This window comes from Dendronephthya gigantea, unplaced genomic scaffold (genome assembly GCF_004324835.1).
Source record: "Dendronephthya gigantea isolate DGI-Jeju-01 unplaced genomic scaffold, DenGig_1.0 000035F, whole genome shotgun sequence".
NCBI lineage: Eukaryota > Metazoa > Cnidaria > Anthozoa > Malacalcyonacea > Nephtheidae > Dendronephthya > Dendronephthya gigantea.
In genome coordinates, this window is record NW_021163045.1 from 837,678 (window position 1) to 858,092 (window position 20,415).

Genomic DNA, 20,415 nt, shown 5'->3' on the forward strand with positions numbered 1-20,415 from the left:
CACAGGAAGAAGCATACTGCACCGCTCCAACAATACAAAGCATAAAGTGTTATAATGAACCATGCGCAGGTACGGAATTTTGTATCCTTGAAAAGCTTGAAAATTATAAAGTTTACTAGTCGAAAAAATATGAGGGGGTTTTTGCAAGGAAATTTTAAATGAAATTAGGAGGAAACCAACATTCAATTTCTGTTCTAATATAAATGCTAGAGGTAAGGGTTGGTTTCCAGTCAAGAAAATTATCCTTCGAAACTGGGTCGAACAGTATGGTTTATTTTGTGCTTAAAACAATTAGTTTTGGTGTTGACTGAGAACACGTGGATAAAAGAAACGTTTCTGTCCGATTAGGTCCGGAGAATAATTTTCCTAACTGGAAACAAAGCTTCAAGCTTATATACTTCAAGCCTGTAGTTTAGGTAAATTAAATTAGCAGCGGTCTGTAAAAGTTCTTCCTTTTTATGATTATATAAAAATATTTTCCCACTGCCCTTCATGTTTGTGTGACTGTGAAAAAAGTTGATAAACATTTCAACTTGATGTAGGAATTTCAAGACTATTAGCTGAAGGGATATGCAAATACTGACAGGAAGTACTCCGTAAAAGTAAAACTCGCTGGTTCCTAAATGCCAATATCCTTCTTTGCAGTGAACGGAAACTTCACTCCGTGGACAGATTGGTCAGCCTGTACGACTTCGTGTGGATTTGGAACACGTTCCAGATATCGCAATTGTACCAATCCTTCACCATTGTTTGGTGGGAGCGATTGTCTGGGACCACTCTACGAGATGAAAGAATGTGAAAATGCAGCTAACTGCGCAGGTAAGGGAGATTTCATTTATTGAACCATGAGGGGAGATGGATTTGTATTCTTTACACTACCAACACCGCCAGTGGTGAAACCTCTTAGCTGGCGGCTCGTCCAATTTTTTTAAAATATCTCAAACTATTTCACCACTTGTGACTAAGGTTACTTCAACTGCATACGCCTATCATTGCGGGTCCATTCAAAATTACTAAATGCGGTTCATGTTTCTCTTTAGACGATGTTAACTTCTCCACCTGGACAAGTTGGGAAGCTTGCTCGTCTGGGTGTGAGGGTGTGATGCACAAAACACGAGAATGTATCCTGGAGGAGAAAGATTCATGTCAGAGTCCTACTAACGCCACGATGAGCTGTGAAACACAACTTTGCCCAGGTAAAAGAGTTATGCATCCATTCCTATTATCTTTCTGATTTTAGCTGAAATAATTTACCTTAAGCGCTAGAATGTATATTATGTGGCCATAGGATATATATAGCTTTATACATCATCGACCAGCGCTTTGCGAGAGTACTAATTCCGCTCGGAGCTTTATTGTAATCCCGTATTGTGACAGAATAATGCCAAATCTATTATCGTCCAAATTCTATGTTATGGACGTGCATTAATCACAGTTTGTTTACGGAATGAGCAAAATTTGAACGAGGAGAGACTCGTAGTCAGTGACCTTATATCAAGCGTTTGTATTCCAGTGAGTACGTAAGCAATTTAACTGTCATTTTGCACACTTTTAAAAAATTTTCACCAAAGTGTGTCGAAAATTGTGTTCGTTTAGATTGAAAAAATCATTATACATAATATTATCTTCTTAGACTGAGGAAGCTTGTGTCGCGCGATAGTTGGTCCAATCTCGCACCACATTCGTGTAGTCTCATTAGGAAGTTGTCTCCATATAATAATTTTTGGCATTTTGCAGTGAACGGAGGTTGGTCCATGTGGACTGATTGGTCTCCGTGCAGTAAAACATGCGGTCACCAGGAAGAAGTTAGAACCAGAGTTTGTAACAATCCAGTTCAGAGAAATGGTGGAAATTATTGCATAGGTCATGATATCGAAGTCATGCCTTGCAATGAATACGATTACATCGAGTGTCCAGGTATTCCTTCTTGATTCTGGTCTTCAATAATAATACTAATTTGTACATAATTTTAGTTGTTGTTTATTTATAATATTATTACTAACATTCATTTTTGAATAAATAATTATTATTTATTCAAAATAATAATACTAATTGGTACAACGTTTTAATTTCTTTTTAAGAAAGTACTATACATACTATACAATAAATGTATATTATACAACTATTCAAAATAAATTTTTCCAGATAATATCTGTCTATTCATAATTTAGCCCCTCTGCTCCGTAACAGCTAAAGAATTCGAACACCATAATTTTTAGCACATGTTTAAACAGTCAAATTGCTTTCCTTTCAGATCCTCCCCCGGCCGAGTGGACAGATTGGGCGTGGTGGGCCCCCTGTACAGAAGCGTGTGGTGGAGGACATGAGAGCCGCTACAGGTTATGTAATAACCCCCCTCCGGGCCCTGGGGCTCCGGGATGCAAAGGGGATGGAACACAATCACAAGATTGCAATATCCATCCTTGTCCAGGTAAGATCAGGAGATTTCCAACTGTCGTGTGTATACGTAGTAAATTCAGTCTCTTTTTTGGCCTTATTTGGTGGCAGCTATAACCAGCGAGCTTTATCAAAACCAGAACGATAACTCCGTTGCCATCTTTGAAGCGGATTTGAAACTAATTTGGGTTCCAGTCTATTTCTATCGTTTTTGTCTTTACGGGCAACTATCGCGCCGACAAAACAATAGGAAGAGACTGGCACCTAATTCGGCTTCAAAGATGGCGGCCTAATAACCGTCTGTTATCGTTCCAATTTTTATAGAGTCCACTGCTTAAGCCTACTGAATATACTTTTCGAGGGCATTCAAAAAATGTTTTTTCAATGATTAGTGTTGGGATTAGTGTTGGGACTTACAGTATAGGGTTAAGATTAACTTTGTTAATAAATTCATATTGTTGATATTTAAAATAGTTCATGGAAACTATAGCGAGTGGTCATCTTGGACAAATTGTACCAAGGAGTGTGGAAACGGAACTCGAGAACGAGGCAGATCATGTAACAATCCAAGTCCAGCTCATGGTGGTTCACCCTGTAAAGGACCGGGCCATGACTTAAACTACTGCAACACACATCATTGTCCTAGTAAGTGGCTTTATCCTTGCACTCAGGGGCGTGGTAACCAGGGCTCTGGGAAAGGGGTGTGACTCTCTTAACAATTCATAATGATAAAAAGTTGGTCAAATTTCTTTGTTTTCCGTCAGGAAAATATACCACCAAATTTGCAACATGTATTGGTTTATTATTGGTTTATGATGATTCCATTTCTCGTAGTTGACGGAGGCTACACTAATTGGGGTCCCTGGATGTTCTGTAACAAACCTTGTGGAACTGGTACCTCGGATAGGAAACGTTCGTGTACCAACCCAACCCCGATGAATGGTGGAAAGAACTGCACTGGTCCTTCCTATGAGGCCAATAATTGCAACACGTTTCCTTGTTCGCGTAAGTCGATGCATTATTAGACTGCGTTCTGGAATGAGGTTTTCAAATACAAAGCCCTATGTCTATGAGTTTTGAAACTTGAAGCCGCAAGATTTTAGAGTCTTATGTCTACTTCCTATTTTCCTCTATTACGCTGTCAGTTTAACTAATTTCGTTGCACACTTCTGGCCGTAGTAAAAAAGTATACAAAAATGGCTACTTTCCATGGCCATATTTTCCGTACTACTTGACATTTTGCAACCAAAATTAGCCAACCTCGTACCCACAATTTCGGTATGCTGTTTTTAGCTGTGGTGATTTCATTCCTTCTTGTATCTAGATCATAGGTTTGTCTATTAAGCTCTGTGTTTTTGCTTCGCTCTTTTAGCTGCTAACATTCTGCTGGATGTGACCTTCGACAGCGTAACGATGACTGAATATAACAGTGACGTGACCGCATTCGAAAACTCAGTGAAGGGAATGGTGAGTGTGCGCATTCAGGAACCCGGAAACGTGAAATAGGATTTCTAAAACTTACAGCACTTCGTCTTTATGCTGACGTACCGCGTATGGCCTGGATTTTTCATTAAATATCATAAACAAGGATCCATGTCAGCCCTCGCGCTCGTCGTTTGTAAATGAGCCAAGCTCAAACCCTTCCAACTATCCAGGACAGCCTTCAATAACGTGGTTGTGGGAAAATGAATATCACTAACATTAACTCTTTTATAGATCAGTTCTGTGTACGAGGCATATCCTCCGGACATCACTTTTACATCGTGCAGGTAAGGGCCACCCGCGCGGTTACTAGGGCTGAGAGGAAACTTTCAATGTGTTAACTAGGATGTGTTAACTCATCACGTGATATACGTCAAGCTGTCTGATTGGATAAAATTTAGTATCCTAATTCTTGCACGGATGTCCCACAATCAACTCTCGTTTATTTCAGCGCGGGAGTGGGAAATAAAGTGAATTGCAAATTGGATCTTAAATATCAGTCGCTTGCCGGTGATGAGCTGGTTGTTCTCCAAGATAAATTGCTGGATTCAGCAACGGAAACAGTTCTACACAGCATGACTTCAACAAATGGTAAGTCTCTGGACTGCTTATCAGAATTATTGCTACTGATCTATACCAAAGGCTGGTTTAGGCATCTGCTATAAATAGGTGAAGCCAATTGAGGCCATTTTGAATAACCCCAACTAAATTAAACTTGCTGTTGTTTTACACGTTGATGTTTTATTCGTTGTTGGTAGAAAGGGAAAATAGTTCCCAGTTCTTTCCGTGACCATCGGGTCACGGAAATCCGTATGATGCGTGTCCAGTTAGAGTATATACGTCATCGGCTATACCATTCCTTTACCAGTCCATATTGATAATTTTCGGTAATTCTACGGAAAAACGAGCAGCCATAATTCACCAATCCCAGTGAAAACAACTCTCGTCTGGTCATTCATGCTAACCATGTGTACCGTAGTCAAATGCTTACCAATGCAATAATGTACGATTCATTTACTTCATTATCTTATAGTGTTCTCGTCACCACTTGTTCAGCAAGCAACTCCGTTGAGTTCAACTGGCATAAGAGCAGAATGGCCAGCATTGCCAAGCTCAGCTGAAACAGCGAGCACGTCGACTCTCACTGGATACGTATTGTTCTATAAAGAAACGGCAGCGCAAGCGTACAGGAGTATCGGTGTAGCCCCTACCGAGCTTTCGAAGACTTTGGAGGAGCTCAAGAAATTCACCGAATATCGAATGGTGATTTGCCCTTACTCTGAGAAAGGAAATGGTATCCCAAGTGCACCTGTCACAAAAACTACACTGGAAGATGGTATGGCTTCGTTTTTAATGCATAATTTCACAAACAAATTAAGTTTAAAAGAATGTATACAAATGATGCGCACTTTGCAGGTCTATTTTGTAATTAAACTCGTTCTTTCGCTGAAACTTTGTATTCTATATGCTAACATCTGTTTTCAGTTCCAAGTGTGGCACCGAAAATATTGAACATTTCGTCTCCAACATCTCAATCGTTAAATTTATCCTGGACCACAGTGAGCTCGGAATATTGGCACGGCATTCAACGAGGCTACTGCGTGAGATATAAAGCAAGAGGTGCATCAACCAGTAACACTCATTATGTCACCGACGTTGAACAACTGCAGACCGTTCTTACTGGTTTGCATCATTTTACGAAGTATTATGTCTACGTGTCTGCCAAAACAACGCCCGGATGTGGAGAAGAAGCTAGTACGAGTTTTGTCACCTTGGAGTATGGTATGTCGTCATACACCACTCGTCTATCCTTTTATCGTCCATTTATCCACCTACTATGTTATTATTCATCTATTTCTCCCTCTGTCTGTCTTTCATGTCTGTCTTTCATGTCTGTCTTTCATGTCTTTCATGTCTGTCTGTCTGTCTGTCTGTCTGTCTGTCTGTCTGTCTGTCTGTCTGTCTGTCTGTCTGTCTGTCTGTCTGTCTGTCTGTCTGTCTGTCTGTCTGTCTGTCTGTCTGTCTGTCTATCTGTCTGTCTGTTTGTTTGTCCGTCCGTCCGTCCGTCCGTCCGTCCGTCCGTCCGTCCGTCTGTCTTCCTGTCTGTCTGTCATGGGGCGATACTATGATTTGCCAATGATCCATTTTCATCTTTCTTAGTTGTGATGGTAGATTAATATTTTCAAATACCCTTCACAAACTTGCAATTTAATTTGTGTGTTTCGCAGTATGTAATGTGCGTTAAAATTGGTTTATCCCTAATAGTTCCGAGTGAACCCCCACAGAATGTGAATGCAACAGCTATGACGTCCACAGTTGGTGTGCTTGTCACATGGGACGAAGTAAGACCTAACGCAAGACATGGGATCATAAAAGGATACAAGGTGTCATATGGGATTACTGGTGAAGCGGTAAAGTGGATAAATGTGGAAGACGCTGATAGTAGAAAAGTGAATATCACCGGCCTGAAATTCCTTACTGAATATCAAGTCAAAGTTCTGGCCTATACGAGTGTTGGGAATGGCCCGGAATGTACAGCGATATCCATTACTACGGAAGAGTCAAGTGAGTAATCAATCTTCCTGTTCGTTTGTCTGTTGTGTGTCCGGCCGTCCCTTCGTCTTTCTCCTCCTTTGTTCTTGTCTGTGTGTCTCTCAGATTGTTTACTATCCGTCTGTATTTTTGTCCGTCTGTCCTTTTGTCCGTCTTTCTTTTTGTTCGTCTGTTCCTCCGTCGGTCTGTCCCTTCGTCCGTCCGTTCGTCCGTATGTCCTCTGTCTTTCTGTCTGTTTAAAGAAAGAGTTTTAGGTACGTATTGCCTACTAAATTATATCTTTTCTTCCAGCTCCTTCCAAAGCACCCGCTCTGGTCGAAGGTAGAAACACCAGCTCCTCAAGTATTTATCTCAAATGGGAGGCCATAGATCCCCAGAACCATCAAGGAACTCTTCTTGGATATCGTGTTTATTATCGTGCTGCAGATACGAGCAGAAAACAACAAATGATTGAGATCCCAATATCTGATCCAAATCATCTGGAGTGTCACTTGACTGGACTGTTCTGGTGGTGGTGGTATGATATATACATTGGTGGTTATACAAAGATTGGCACTGGAGTGACCTTGAACGTCGTCGTTCAGACAGACGAAGAAGGTTGGTATTTACACCATACGGGTATTTAATAATGTGGAAAACGGATAGTTATTGCATTTTTATATTAGCACTGATCTCAAAATACACTGGATAAAGCGATAAAGCGTTAAATATAGAGAAAGGTGGTGTTTTTCAAAATCTATGAATCCATGGTTATTTCACTTTTAGTTCCAAGCCGTTACCCTGAGAATATTCGCGGCGTTGCCTTGACAACGACCAGTATGTCGTATGAATGGGATCCAGTCCTACCGAATTTTGCACACGGCATTCTGATTGGTTACAAACTGACCGTCGTTGAGACTAAAAATCCTGGTAATGTGATCGTGTCCAAGATTATTCCACATCCTGAAAGATCTTACTACGCCGAAGATCTGAAGAAGTTTACCAACTACACCATTTGGGTTAGCGCTTTGAACAAAAAGGGTGAAGGCCCGCGATATCCCCCAGGACACATAAACTCCACTGGGGAAGACGGTAAGAATTAGCTCAACCCTGAAAAGGTGATCCCAAAAATTAAAAGCTTTTCGTTTTATGTACTGCACTTAATTTTATGTAAGTTATCCGCTGACAATATGAGCCTGCACGAGTGGGAGAAATTGAGGTAATTTGGACCAGCGAGAAAACTCTCATCCCGGGAGCGAAGGCTGGTAGCGAGGTAATATCAATGACAAGTCGACCGAGTATGAATTTTCAGTTTTCGGTATTTTTTCTCATACCTTTTTTCTAAAATTTTGCTTGGAATAATGGATTATGACTGCACTTCTTTTAGCTCAGAATAACTTGCTTAGTATAGTAGAAAGGGTAAAGTTTAATGTTATCCGAAGTTAAAGAAAACAGTTTTTTGACTACCAGCGACAGACCCCATAAAAATCGACCAAAGAATGACTTGCCATGCAGACAGTAGTCTCTCTGTAAGGAATCCTCTCAATAACATACATGTATGATTTATCTCAGGTCCGGAATATCCCCCGGAAGACATCAAAATGTCTACGCGTAAACACATCACAGAGATAGAGCTGGAATGGACGAGAATCCCAGCTAAATATCATAACGGCATCTTACGTGGTTACTACGTCGAATACACCGCAACAGTTTTGGCTGGAGAGGTCATACCTTCCGATAAACGAGTTGTTCAGTCGAAGAGAGTGAGAGGAAATCGTTACTCAACGGTGCTCAAAGACCTTGACCCTGGTTCTACCTACGAGATCAGTATCTTTGGCTATACCACTAAGAATGGCTCGAAAAGCAACGCCTCAGCTGCTGGTACGTACCCTCCTTTGTCCCTGTTTCTTGGATTCGTTCTTTTAACAAGAAAATGTTTAAAGTGGAAGTAAAGACCGTTCTGTGCATCGATTCTGCTCATATCTGTGTGAGATCATCTGATGTAAAAATTGCCGGAATTTTGCATTTTTTAAATTACGTTAGGAGCACACAGTGCTGGCCGCTGGGCACCCGGAACGCAGCCTTAGGTCGAAATGAAATCGTCAGACTGGATACGCCACTGTTATCGCCACAGTAAAGTGGTCAGATTCAGAATGTGACTATTGATATGTGTCACTCGAACTTTTTGTACGCTCATGTTAAACTTGGTACTTGCAACAATTCTGTCTACCATGCACAAGCCTTTCTAAACAGCACGATTTTTATTGTAGAAACATGTCGCTGTCCAAAGTACCTTCGCTCCAATTGGTGGGTTTTACCTCCTTACACGAACATCAGCAATCCCAATTCGCCCGGCGGTATTTTCTTTATGGTAGCCAAACAAGTTCTGGACGACATGTGTGGTGTTTGCGAAAACGGTCATGGTAAAACCGAGTTTTGCTACGAAGAGGGTTGCGACAAAAAACGTCGAAGAAGACGTTCATCAGGAAACAGTTATCAAAAAAACAGTTTACAATCCGTTTCAACAGATATTGGCGGAAATGCCGAAGTCAGTTTTCCCGTCCAGGGTAATAGATTTATGACGACCTATGGTGGAGTGTTTCCGTACATTTCTGTTGTGGATGCACCCGGTGCGGCGTACTTCACCGTCAAAAATGTCCCCTCAACTGCCACAGTGGTTGTCCAGGCGGCCGTGGCGTGTATGCCGTTGGTTATGTTGATGATTTTCTTCGCGTGGATCGCTGGGATTATCATTTGGATCTTGGTGAGTGCTGGAAATGTTTGAACTATTTCATCTGCCGTCCAGCTCAGATGCTCAGAGATAACAGTTAAAGTTTCTTATTTCTTTTTTCTACTTCATTTGAGATAGTAGAGACAATAGTCAAATGTGCAAAAAAGCTTTGAGAGTTTAAAGGTTGGTAGATTACTGAACAGAGGCGGTGGAACATTGCCGTGCAGGATTTGCCGAAGGGGTAAAGGGGGCAGTTGTCCCCCTCCCTGGATTTTCACTGAATCTGAATCTGTTCAGCAATCTCTCAATTATACGTCAGTGGAAATTAATTGAAAATATTTAGTGCTGTTGTTTGGTGATTCCAGTGTTTTTTTATCGATTGTGAAGTTAAAAGCGAATCTTTTCGTACGTAGACTGTCACTGTACAATTCCTTCAACGAACGCTCTATAGGCCTATGAAAATGTTATTTTGACGTGAATTTGATCGCAGTTTTTCATCTATTTTCTTAGGAACGTAAACAAAACAACGATCATTTCCCAGAATCGTTTACGAAAGGTGTTCCAGAAGGATTTTGGTGGGCTTTTATCTCCATGACAACCGTTGGGTAAGTTAGTTTATTTCTTTACTAATTTTATTAGGTAGGTCCATTTCTTTAATCCTAATCCTTGAAAAAATTACCTGGAGGCAGGTGATATTACATCAACAGCATGTTTAGTAATCTTCGTAATTTGTTTCAGATACGGTGATCGCAGTCCAGTTACTGTGCCCGGTCGTCTGTTTGCTTTGGCTTGGATTCTAATGGGTCTCGTGATTATCTCGATCGTCACGGGGGGGATCGTCACCTCGATTACGTCAGTGCTGGTTATTCAAGAAGACAAAATCTATGGCGCACAGGTAATACAAGAAACCCTTTTTGGCGTATTTCTCTCTAGCTAGTTCACTGAGCTAGGGCGACTGTTCATATGATCTCGCATAATCTGGAGTGACATCTCACAGGTCTACTTTTGGTGCATTGAAAGAAGTGACGGTTAATGATTTTGCGAAGTTGTTTCGAAGTTGTCAGTAATTCTAACAAGTTTTGTACGACTGAATTCTGAACGACTGAGAAATTATTCTCAAGAGAAGCAATCTAGCTGAAATTCAACAGTATTTTTCGGATAATTTTTTCAATGTGTACATATAGTGCAATCTTATATTTCAAGTTTATTTTAGGTCGGGGCTATTGTAAATTCTGCTGAATACTCAAAGGCAGTTAGACAGAATGCAGATGGTAAGGCGTTCTCGTTTAAAGATAAAGACTAGGATTAGAATAGGATTCGTGTTAAAAGTTTGCCGAACACTATGGCTGTATGAACACGAACGTCGTTTTCCAGCGTTTTCAAAATCTAGTTTAACGTTTTGACGCCCTGTCCGCACGATTCAAGGAAAATATGTTAGTTTGAACTTCTATTGCCAATTAACGCAGTTTGAACCAGTTTTTGCGTGAGAACGAAAATGAAAACGCTCGAAAACGTTACCGCGTGTGCACGTAGTCTATATAGACTTGCCCCGTAGTATAAAAAGTGTGATTTTATTTTTCCTTAGGGGACACTTTCCCTTTCACCTCCTTCCCCCATGTCTGAAGGCCCTGTTCATAGATATCCTGACGTGTGACCGCGATAATTTAGTAATGATAAAACAATGATATTCTCAGAGATTACCCATGCATTCTATTGCATCAACCACGTTGACAAGCCCACGGAAATTTGCCTCATTGCGTTTCCACTTTGAAAATTTTTCAGTTGTTCCTTACAACAATATGGAGGATTTGATCAACGCAATGCACAACAAGGAGGTGTCAGGAGCTTTACTTGACATGTACGCTGCGGCAACTAAGAAAAGTATGTTTAAAGGAGGAGATATCCAGTTGAATCGTCTGATAGAATATCCAACTGGTTACGGTTTTGTCCTGTCTGGAAACATGGCCAAAGCCGCGCCATTATTCCGCCAAGCTCTGGCTGCGCAAAAGACCAAGATTTCGTTGATTGTCGAAGAAAATACAGATTCCATATCTCTTGTAAGTCTCAAGAATTACGCTTTAAAACTTCCTTTTGTTTCTGTTCAAGAATAGACGGGAAAATATTTGTACATTAATGTTTGTTTTCAAGATGACATCTATGAAGATATTTCGATGCTTGAATTTGCCGAATATTTTTTACAACAGGATAGAAACGAGGCTGATGAAGCCAAAGAGAAATCGTCTGGTTTATTCGATCCCTCGGCAGAAGCGTTTCAAGAGTCATTCAAAGTGACCATCAGTTTGTTGGCTGTGGCAATTATCCTCGGCCTGATATGGCATTTTGGAAGGTACAAGAAAAAGGAGAAAGAAAAGCAAAGTAAAAAAGAGAAACTGGGTGAGTTTTTTGTATCGTAGAATTGTGATGAATGTTCGCATGCTATAATTCCTAGTTCCAATCCACAAAACATGTTGTGTTTACCCATTTAGGAATTTATGTGAATGAAGTCCGATTAATTTCCCATCTGAAATTACCTAAAAATGTTTCTGCAAATTTTGTACAAAAACATGCCCTTTGCCTGTCGCATGCATCAATGTTTATGTCATCATTAGGAATTCGGTTTGAATTGCAGAAGTGCAATGTTCATTCAACAACTATTCTTTGTTTGTTCTCCCAACAACTATTCTCCTAATAACGAATATCTTATTGTATAAAACATTCCGTTTTAAACGGAGTGCAATGAAATAATGCCCAGATCTCGTCTCTACCTTCGCAGAAGAGAGTATTCCTTCATTCCGAGTCGCAGAATACCTCAGAACGGAGGGTCGCGAGTCACTGGAGGATTTCGCCAAATCCTTAGAACAGCAGATTTCGGCTATGAGAGATAAACAAATTCGTGAGCGTAAGAGCACGTGGCTTTACAAAGCCGAGAGAGCCAGACTCCATCGAACTGGATCGCCAATATCTTTCGACCTTCGGAGATCGAGGACACGGGTCAATCCGAAAGTGAATACGGCTTTCGACAAAGATGAGTCGGGCGCATCGCCCCGTCAGTCTTCTATTTCATCCTTTAATGATTTCCGAAAGAAGAAATCTGGTCAGGTCGTTCCTGTTGTGGAGGAACGTTCTCCATCACAAAGTCATCTAAGTCTTACCTCTTTAAAAGAGGAAGATGATGTCCAGTCTAGTCAGGTATTTCCAATGCAAGACCGTTCCTCGTCGAGGAGTCATCATAGTCAGACCTCGTTAATACAGGAAGACGATGCTATGTAGTCGCAGAACTTGTATCTATTTGTTTACTGTTGTGGCTGCATGATGTTTAAGTTCGCCACTGAATAGCTAAGGTGCACTTCGAAATCCAGTGAGCTGATTCTGCCGTGTGGGTGGTTTTGTAAAACTATTGATTATGATGACCTCAGAGGTGGAGTTAGCCGACTTAGCCCTATAAACTGTTTTCCAAATTACCGAGTATCAATCGAAGGTTGTCAGAAATGCTTTTATTTCTTTCAAAATTCTAAAAAGCCGAGATGAAAACTTGCATTACTTCGAAATCCAAGATGGCGGACAACTCGTTGTCAAAATTTTTAGATTTTTTCAACGTTCTTTATTAATAAAATGCGACAGTACTTTCTAGTTGCAATTGTCTTTTATTAATATTTAAATTACCACATAACATTATTAATTGTAAATAAGATGTAGGTGACGAATCGATTTTAATACTCAGTTAAATGAGTTAATATACGTTAATTAATTCTCTTCTAATAATAAATCATAATATAACTGACAGGGATTGTTATATATTGCTTATCGAGATCCCGTTGTACTAAAGCAAGGTTTGAACTCGCACAGGCTAATGGAGTAATGCCAAATTTAAAAAAGTGTAATAACGACCTTGCAAATGATTCCAAATAAGTTAATGTCTTTAAATTTATTAACGAAAACAGTGGGAATTACTTTCATTTATATTTTTTTCTCCTGTGTCACCACAGGGTGGTTTCGATTATATTCAACAAAATAACTACAGTTTTGTTCTATTTTTGGCTAAAACTCGTTTAAAATTTCAGCTAAAGTCTACCGCATTATTATATAAGCTCATTTTTCGCATAATGATTTCCCGGTAGTTCATAATAGATTTCCGGATACAGCGAAAGTTTTATGATTATGAGCCGGTTCCGGCTGTGGTTTCACTTTCAAAATGAACTGATGCACCGTCTTATCTATTTGCCACCATACTCAATGTCAGAAAATCAATTAACTGTTCTAGTCCGCTTACTTGTTCGGGCAAATACACGCTGATAGGTTGCCCTGTACTCAAATGACTTTCGTAAGCTTCGAGCCACAATCTCCCCTTCATGAAAACCTCGTACATCGTATCTTGTGCGTTCCAGTGCAAAGGATAAAAATGACATATAGATATGCAACCATCTTCAGCGCCCAACGTGTGAAATTCTGAGCTGTTTTCTGGCAGGGGATCACCGTTTTTCTGCTGTAAATTTCTCGGCGACACGATTGTCAATCTTGGGCACGAATTCGGGTAATCTTGAGGAAGGTTGATGCGCAATGTGTAAGATTTGTTGTTGTTTGTCTCAAGTCTCACCTCGACTTTCGTCGATTCCCTCGGAGATATCCATGTTACTCTGTTCGGGAAATATTTATCCAATAGGCCACGTTCAATGCCAAGACGTTGGATTTGTGCTGGAGACCTCGAAGTAAACATCTTTGAACCAGTGACGCGAACTGAAAGACACTTTCGCTTATACAGACTAGCTACTGTCTTTCCCGGAATAAATCATGCTAATGTTTCCTGGTATTAGTGATTACTCTTTTTGTTATCTGATCGGGAATAATTCATAATTTATCATCACACTTTTTGTTTACACGTTTTGAAAAGATAGTGCAAAGCAGGCCATCATTTAGTCCGTAGAGAATTCTAAAAAACTTAGATACTTCTAGGAAATGAGGTGTAAATTATTTACATGAAGAATGGGTGGGAAGTCCAATTTAAATTATATCAGTTAAACAACAAAATCTCTAAATTTTTTATTGTGATTGGTTAAATCCACTGTTTAAATCTCGAACTACGGAGATAGAGGGGTTTACAGTCCGCTATAATTCGAAACTCCATTGGGGCACTGATCAGAATATACACTGTGTGCATATTCTCAGTGATATTCTGATCACTGATCTAAATATACACTGCACTTGGTATGGCACTTAGAGACTTAATTAAAAAGATGTAATACATCACTCTACACCCGGGCTCTTTCAAGGTGACTGTGTAATTTAATGAATAAGGGCTTTTATTTATATAGTATTTTTTCTGTCCAGGAGAATGAAAGTTCGTTCATTCTGGTTTCACCTTTCGTAAGTATAGATGCTATAACTCCAGTACTATCAGATCAGTGATTTGGAACTGTGGCTTCACATGCTTGTCTGTAACACAATTTGTGTCTGATATGGCAATATAAGTGGGAGGGGAGGGGAGGCTGGTATTTGCAAAACTTTTTGTATACAGTATATCAATAGAGACAGATAGAGCCCTGACTTTCAAAGGTTTATCTGTTTCAAAACTCAAGCATACCCATTTTTTATTGATTTTAATTTGGAGTACTCAAGCCGAATACAAAACTGCCATTATATATAAATTCTTTACAGGACATCGCAGCCATAAAGCTAGACTTTTTTATTCACATATATTAAGAAAAAAAAGTTCTGAAGAAAATAAAGTTGGCTGTTCTTTGTTTAAAATCCATGCACCTTGACTTGGTTCTTTGTCGCAAGATCGATTTCAATTAGGAAATCATGAATGCTCTGTCTCTGGTCACCTTGTAGTTGGATAACCTCACCATGTTCAGGGTGGTCTACCACTGTTCCATTGCACGAGAAGTTCTAAAAGCATATCATGATTCAAATCAGTACGTAAAAATACATTATATACAAAATGAAAGAAAAGTTCATGTGAAATTTCAAAGAGTAATTTCCATTTTATATTCTAATGTTAACTTAGGGTCTGGTGATATTGTGATATGATAGAAAATCATCTTTTTATTTGGTTCCTACTGAAAAGTTGTTGGTAATGATCAATGCCTAAAGGTTGGTTCATAAAATTAGTGAGGTAAACTAGAAAGTAGAAAAACCATCAGAGGACATTGATGAAAACCGGTACCACCATTTCCTCAACCTGTAGTATGCTGTAGTCAGTGTAGTGTATACTATTAATGGTGAGGGCAACTTGTGGGTACACCACTGACTGAGTATTAAAATTCTATGGCAAACACAATCTAGTAGACAAGATCTTGCTATATTTGACTGATCTAATAGAAACCAACCGTTCAAGGCTTTCATAATGCAATCACCAACTAATCTACACACCTTTTTAAAATACTTCACAAGTCGTTTCTTGTCGTATTTTTCTGAGATTCCTTGAACCGTGGTTAGCGTTTTTCGGCCATTTCTTTGCTGAATTCGGATATGAATGAGACCCTCCTGCTCAGATTTGTCGACGGCAAATGGATCTGAAATGAACGGTATACAATTCGAAAATTAAATCTGAATAGTACTAACTAAAATACAAGAGGTTTTGAGTACCGACAGTGTTATAAACATGAAAATATAGAGTATTCAGAAACACTAAAACACAATCATCTTTCGAAAACGAAAAACTTACGGATATATTTTTACTAGAGAAAGAAAAAACATATAATTACCGGCTGAATTGAAGTTTTGAACCGACATACGAAGACAGCAAAAAGAGGAAAAAATAGAGTAAAAACTTCGCCAAAAGAGGTCGGTGTGTAAAACGTATCGTTATTACGAGTGGGAAGAAATTATTTATGATGTCAAGGATAGGGATGGATGATAATGGATAGAGAGATGGATTATTTTAATGGATGTATATGGGTATATGTTAATATATTGGGACAAATCATTGCTATTTAGGTATTGATTATGTCAGGTATTATTGGGGGCATGATATGGATGACTATGGATAATTCGGTAGCTATTGTTACAATTTTATATTGGAATTTTACAGGTTCCTACATGAAGTAACTGCAAATTGTCAATTTTCCACGAGGTTTGGTTCAAATTTGAAACATAAAAGTGAAAATACTCGATTTTGGAACGTTTTTTGCAGGAAAACGGCCGCACGAGGTGAAAATGAGTAGTCCTGAGAAGAGTGCTTCCTTTGAAAAGAAAATAGCCAAACAAATTGAGGTATATTGCCAGTATGCATATAGCACAATGAGCACACTTGCATAGGCTGCACGTGACAAATAAATAATATTGTGATTTGTAACTTTATTACATACAGTAAAAAAATTACGATGTATGTAATTTATGAATTATTTTACCCTTGAAACTGTCATTAAAACTTAAACTTAGTTCCTCACTGAGTTCCTCATCTCGTGCAAAAACAGGATCATGAACAATTAACAATTATTGGATGAGGTTGAGTGTGATATCGAGAATTATCAAGCCAAAGTTTGCATTATTCGCCGAAGCGAAGCTGAGGCGGATAATGCAAACTGAGGCTTGATAATTCTCGATATCATGCGAAAACCGAATTCAATAATTGTTTTATTATGTATTTCCTTTTTAGAGAGGAAACCTGTGCCATTATTGACAACAAACTAGCGGCAAAAAATTACGTCACCTACGGATAATTTTCAATGTCTTGTAGGTGGCAAGACATTGAGAATTATCTGTAGGTTTTTAGCCAATCACAATCGAGATTGCATTAGTAATGCATAATAATTCATAATAATTCCCTCAGTTCCACCCCCCTGAAATCAAATGTCTGATATGATCAATGCTTTTTTCCCTAGTATTACTTTGGGGATAAAAATCTACCCAAGGATAAGTTCCTCCTTCAAAAGTTGGAAGAAGATAATGGTTGTATCCTATTATACAGTCAAGTTAGCTAACTTAGCTTGCTGTAAAGTATTTTTAGATTACTCTATTAACTGTTAGCACACTAACATAACAGGTTTTGAAGATTAATTTGGGCAAGCTATCTTTGGAGTTTGTTACTTTACTGAAAATGACATTACCATAATCAAAATGTGTACAGAAAGCATTAGAGAGCTTAATTCAGATCATGCAAGGTAGTATGATGACACTACCAACCAGAAGTTAAATTACTCCTATATTGCCAACTGTGCATGTGTTTGTTTCAGAATTGACAACTTGTCTCCATGCAAAGCCAAAATTTTATTCATGATTTGCGGCCGAAGTCTTGATAGTACTGTTCTTTTGTCCTTAACTCATTGAATTTGTAGGGGTAACCATGGATTGTCTTATGACATTTGCCCGCTTGAAGGTAATTGATTTACTAATATCAATCTTTACCTTTGTGCCATATTTTTTTTACCTATGAAATATTGTAAAGTGTGGAAAATATAGCTAAGCAAAGTTGGTAATTTTGTAACTTTTAATACTTTTTTACTACGGTCGAAAGTGTGTAACTGATTTAATTACATGCTTTTGGGCCTTCGGCCATAGTAAAAAAGCATACAAAAGTGCTAAATTCACACAGTACTAATTTCAGTATGCTCTTTTTAGATTTGTTGATTTATTTCCTTCTTGTTGCCTAGATTATAAGTTGGTCTATTATGCAACAGGTTGATTAGTGAAAGTAATTTTTTCTGTTTAGACTATGGTTTATGATTTGATTGGACATGCTTTACGTACACATGGGACTGGTCTGATGGAGGTGGGTTAATAAAACATAATATCAGACACTTGCACCACAATGGTTTTAGGATGATTCTCTGGTCACACACACATCGCTGCTATTCCATTTTGTTACACACAATATATGAAGCCTAAGAAACAGCACTGGTGATTCTCTGGTCGCACACGTGACATTGACTCACATTGCTGTTTCTTGCTTCAAATTTGGCACATAACAAAATAGAATAGCGTTGTCACGTGTGTGACCAAAGAATCACACTTATGTGTGTCACGAGAAAACCACCCTAGTATAGCAACTATACCTATCTGAAAAGAAAATAATGCCAATGACATTCATTCATTTCCAAATACATTTTAGATAAACGAAGAAAACACCAAGATGCGTAGAATAAAACCAATGCCAGAAATTAACATGGAATATAACTTGGCATCACGAAACAAATCAATCTACTGTGTAAGTAGATTATAACAACTGTTGTCCTTAAATCATGGTCATTGTATGTTGCATGAAAATATTGTTGAGTATTTGTTTATTATTTGCAGCATTGCAAAATATTTAGTTGCATGATTAAACTTGCATGATCTAACTTTGCCTATAATATGACAATAAACCTGTAAAATATATTTCTTTTATTTGTAGAAAGGTTTTCCGGAATCTGCAACCTTAGATGAACTCGAAGAATTCTTTGAATCTAAAGGAAAGGTTTGATTTTTTGTGTATTAAACAAGCTGCAATACTTGAGATTATAAAGACCTGAGTCATTTTGACCAGCCATATTGATAATGATTTAGTTAACTAGACACTTTGACTGGAGATATATTGACTATTATTTTGAGCCCTCAGCACCCTACCAACTGGGATAATGTACAATTATTATAGTGGTCTAAATATGATGTAAAAGTGGAGAATGAGTATTAGAGTAATTTATCCTATCACTTCAGCATTTTCCCCCTTAATTCTATTAATCTGTATTGCTTCATATATTTACTTGCCTTGTTTAGTGTGTAAATATTGTCATGAGACGGACCTATGATGAGAAGAAAAACTTCAAAGGTTCAGTTTTTGTTGAATTCGAAACCAAGGATGAAGCAGTTGCATTTGTTGCAAGCAAGGATCTGAAATTCAAAGACAATGAGCTTACATACATGAGAAAGTAAGTTAACTGATAATAATGATGATGGTACCAGTATTAGTGATGATTTTAGCAATGATATGGGTGATATGTGATGATTATTGGTAATAGCAACATAATTTTTGTTTATGATGATGGCAATGATGATATTCAGGTGATGATGTTTGAAATGATGATATTTGTGATATATTAGCTTGGAAATTATAATAGTAAATAGTGGTGATGACAATGGCAATGAGGAAATTAGTGATGATGTTAACAATGATAATTATTCTTGATAATGACAATTATGATATGTATTAGTGATGATGTTGGCAATAATGATGCCAGCTAAGATGTTGGTAATGAAAATTTAGAACTCAGGCCCCGAAAAGTCTTTTTAAAGTTGGAATGTATGCATGTGCAGCACAATCCTGTAGATTACATAGCATTGTGTATATATTTTAGTTTTCTAAAATGAAGTTATTTATTATATGATTATATAGAGAAGACTACTTCAAAGGCAAAAGAGCAGAAAGTAAAAATGGCGAACATGGAGCAACGCCAACGTAAATATTACTTTGTCTTAAAAGATTTTTCTTACAATGTGAAGTGCATAGACATACACTCAAAGATTCACAATATGAGTAATTTTATTGCTCTGTTTAGAAAGGACCACAATAAAAGCACAGATAAAGAAGATACTCAAAAGGTAATGATACATTTTACTCCAGATTTTTTCATGTATAATGGTCATGGAATATCCTTTAAGCAACTTTGGATCATTTGCAGGAACTAGCGTCACTCTATGCTAATTAATTAACATTATATACAGCCAATTTCTCCAATGGATTAATGGATGAATTTGGTTTCTTGCCAATAGGATGAAGAATGCCCAAAAGGTCGTGTGATTCATTTTGCAGGAGCAGGGGATCAGACAACCCGCGAGGATATCAAAGTACAATACACAAAATGTTGTCTATTTGAAACTATGATGTTTAGGTTTTAATATGGCATATGTTTTTCCAACCAGGAAACCTTCTCCCTTGAAACTTTCAAAGTTAGATGGGTTGATTTCAGCATTGGTGATAAAGAGGTCGGTTTTAATACATTAAAATTTTGTGTGTAATGGTTGTGGCAAAGATGAATAGCACTTGATTTTAGACCACCAATTTTTTATTTATGAAGACTATTCTCTCTTTTCTCTTCCATTATTGACAACACTTTTAGCAACATTTTCATAGAGTTTGCATAGTCTGCAATGTCCTTCAAATAACAATTCAATGTTAATCATATTTTCAGGGGTTCATTCGCTATGAGAATGACGGTGATGCCGAAAAGGCATTGAAAGCTGTACTGGAGAAAAATGAGAATAAAGTAAACTTACGTGGTGTAGAAACAACTCTACGTGTGATCGAAGGTACTTGTGGACACTTACTAATTAAAGCTTTAATTGTTATTTTGCCATTA

The 20,415-nt window shown here is 38.3% G+C and overlaps 3 protein-coding genes across 4 annotated transcripts in view; 2 read left to right on the forward strand and 1 right to left on the reverse strand.

Moving 5' to 3' along the window:
* The window catches only part of LOC114525803, a 231,355-nt gene extending 218,316 nt beyond the window's left edge, over positions 1–13,039 (forward strand). Inside the window, exons 31-46 of the mRNA XM_028547232.1 lie at positions 3,770–3,864; positions 4,114–4,166; positions 4,331–4,470; positions 4,913–5,215; positions 5,365–5,661; positions 6,145–6,444; positions 6,724–7,029; positions 7,198–7,503; positions 7,984–8,292; positions 8,682–9,175; positions 9,653–9,747; positions 9,881–10,037; positions 10,356–10,413; positions 10,925–11,199; positions 11,347–11,536; positions 11,916–13,039. Coding sequence (XP_028403033.1) covers positions 3,770–3,864; positions 4,114–4,166; positions 4,331–4,470; positions 4,913–5,215; positions 5,365–5,661; positions 6,145–6,444; positions 6,724–7,029; positions 7,198–7,503; positions 7,984–8,292; positions 8,682–9,175; positions 9,653–9,747; positions 9,881–10,037; positions 10,356–10,413; positions 10,925–11,199; positions 11,347–11,536; positions 11,916–12,412 — 3,875 coding nt within the window. The 3' untranslated portion in view covers positions 12,413–13,039. The remainder of the gene's footprint in view (positions 1–3,769; positions 3,865–4,113; positions 4,167–4,330; positions 4,471–4,912; positions 5,216–5,364; positions 5,662–6,144; positions 6,445–6,723; positions 7,030–7,197; positions 7,504–7,983; positions 8,293–8,681; positions 9,176–9,652; positions 9,748–9,880; positions 10,038–10,355; positions 10,414–10,924; positions 11,200–11,346; positions 11,537–11,915) is intronic.
* A 1,684-nt stretch (positions 13,040–14,723) lies between these two features.
* On the reverse strand, positions 14,724–15,952 carry LOC114525753 (eukaryotic translation initiation factor 1-like). Its single transcript, XM_028547171.1, has 3 exons — positions 15,847–15,952; positions 15,512–15,654; positions 14,724–15,028 (listed from the first exon to the last, which is right to left on the reverse strand). Exons 1-3 carry the CDS (start codon positions 15,872–15,874, stop codon positions 14,882–14,884), a joined length of 318 nt encoding a protein of 105 aa, XP_028402972.1. The 5' UTR covers positions 15,875–15,952; the 3' UTR covers positions 14,724–14,881.
* Positions 15,953–16,132: 180 nt separating this feature from the next.
* Positions 16,133–20,415, forward strand: part of LOC114525692 (lupus La protein homolog B-like) — a 77,113-nt gene continuing 72,830 nt past the window's right edge. The window contains exons 1-12 of one of the 2 annotated variants that reach the window (XM_028547105.1): positions 16,166–16,354; positions 16,966–17,035; positions 17,419–17,459; positions 17,793–17,852; positions 18,192–18,287; positions 18,474–18,536; positions 18,836–18,987; positions 19,452–19,514; positions 19,615–19,657; positions 19,829–19,903; positions 19,979–20,041; positions 20,248–20,365. In XM_028547105.1, coding sequence (XP_028402906.1) covers positions 16,298–16,354; positions 16,966–17,035; positions 17,419–17,459; positions 17,793–17,852; positions 18,192–18,287; positions 18,474–18,536; positions 18,836–18,987; positions 19,452–19,514; positions 19,615–19,657; positions 19,829–19,903; positions 19,979–20,041; positions 20,248–20,365 — 901 coding nt within the window. In that variant the 5' untranslated portion in view covers positions 16,166–16,297. Of the gene's footprint in view, positions 16,355–16,965; positions 17,036–17,418; positions 17,460–17,792; positions 17,853–18,191; positions 18,288–18,473; positions 18,537–18,835; positions 18,988–19,451; positions 19,515–19,614; positions 19,658–19,828; positions 19,904–19,978; positions 20,042–20,247; positions 20,366–20,415 lie in introns of both variants that reach the window. The other variant, XM_028547106.1, reaches the window with a different exon arrangement.

What these genes read in the sequence shown, in the direction of transcription:
- LOC114525753 (XM_028547171.1), bottom strand. Translation starts at nt 15,874, where the DNA reads ATGTCGGTTCAAAACTTCAATTCAGCCG. An exon ending in TCAAAACTTCAATTCAGCCG is followed by an intron (nt 15,655 to 15,846) that starts GTAATTATATGT and finishes CGTTCATTTCAG; the next exon opens with ATCCATTTGCCGTCGACAAA. An exon ending in TTGTGAAGTATTTTAAAAAG is followed by an intron (nt 15,029 to 15,511) that starts GTGTGTAGATTA and finishes ATATGCTTTTAG; the next exon opens with AACTTCTCGTGCAATGGAAC.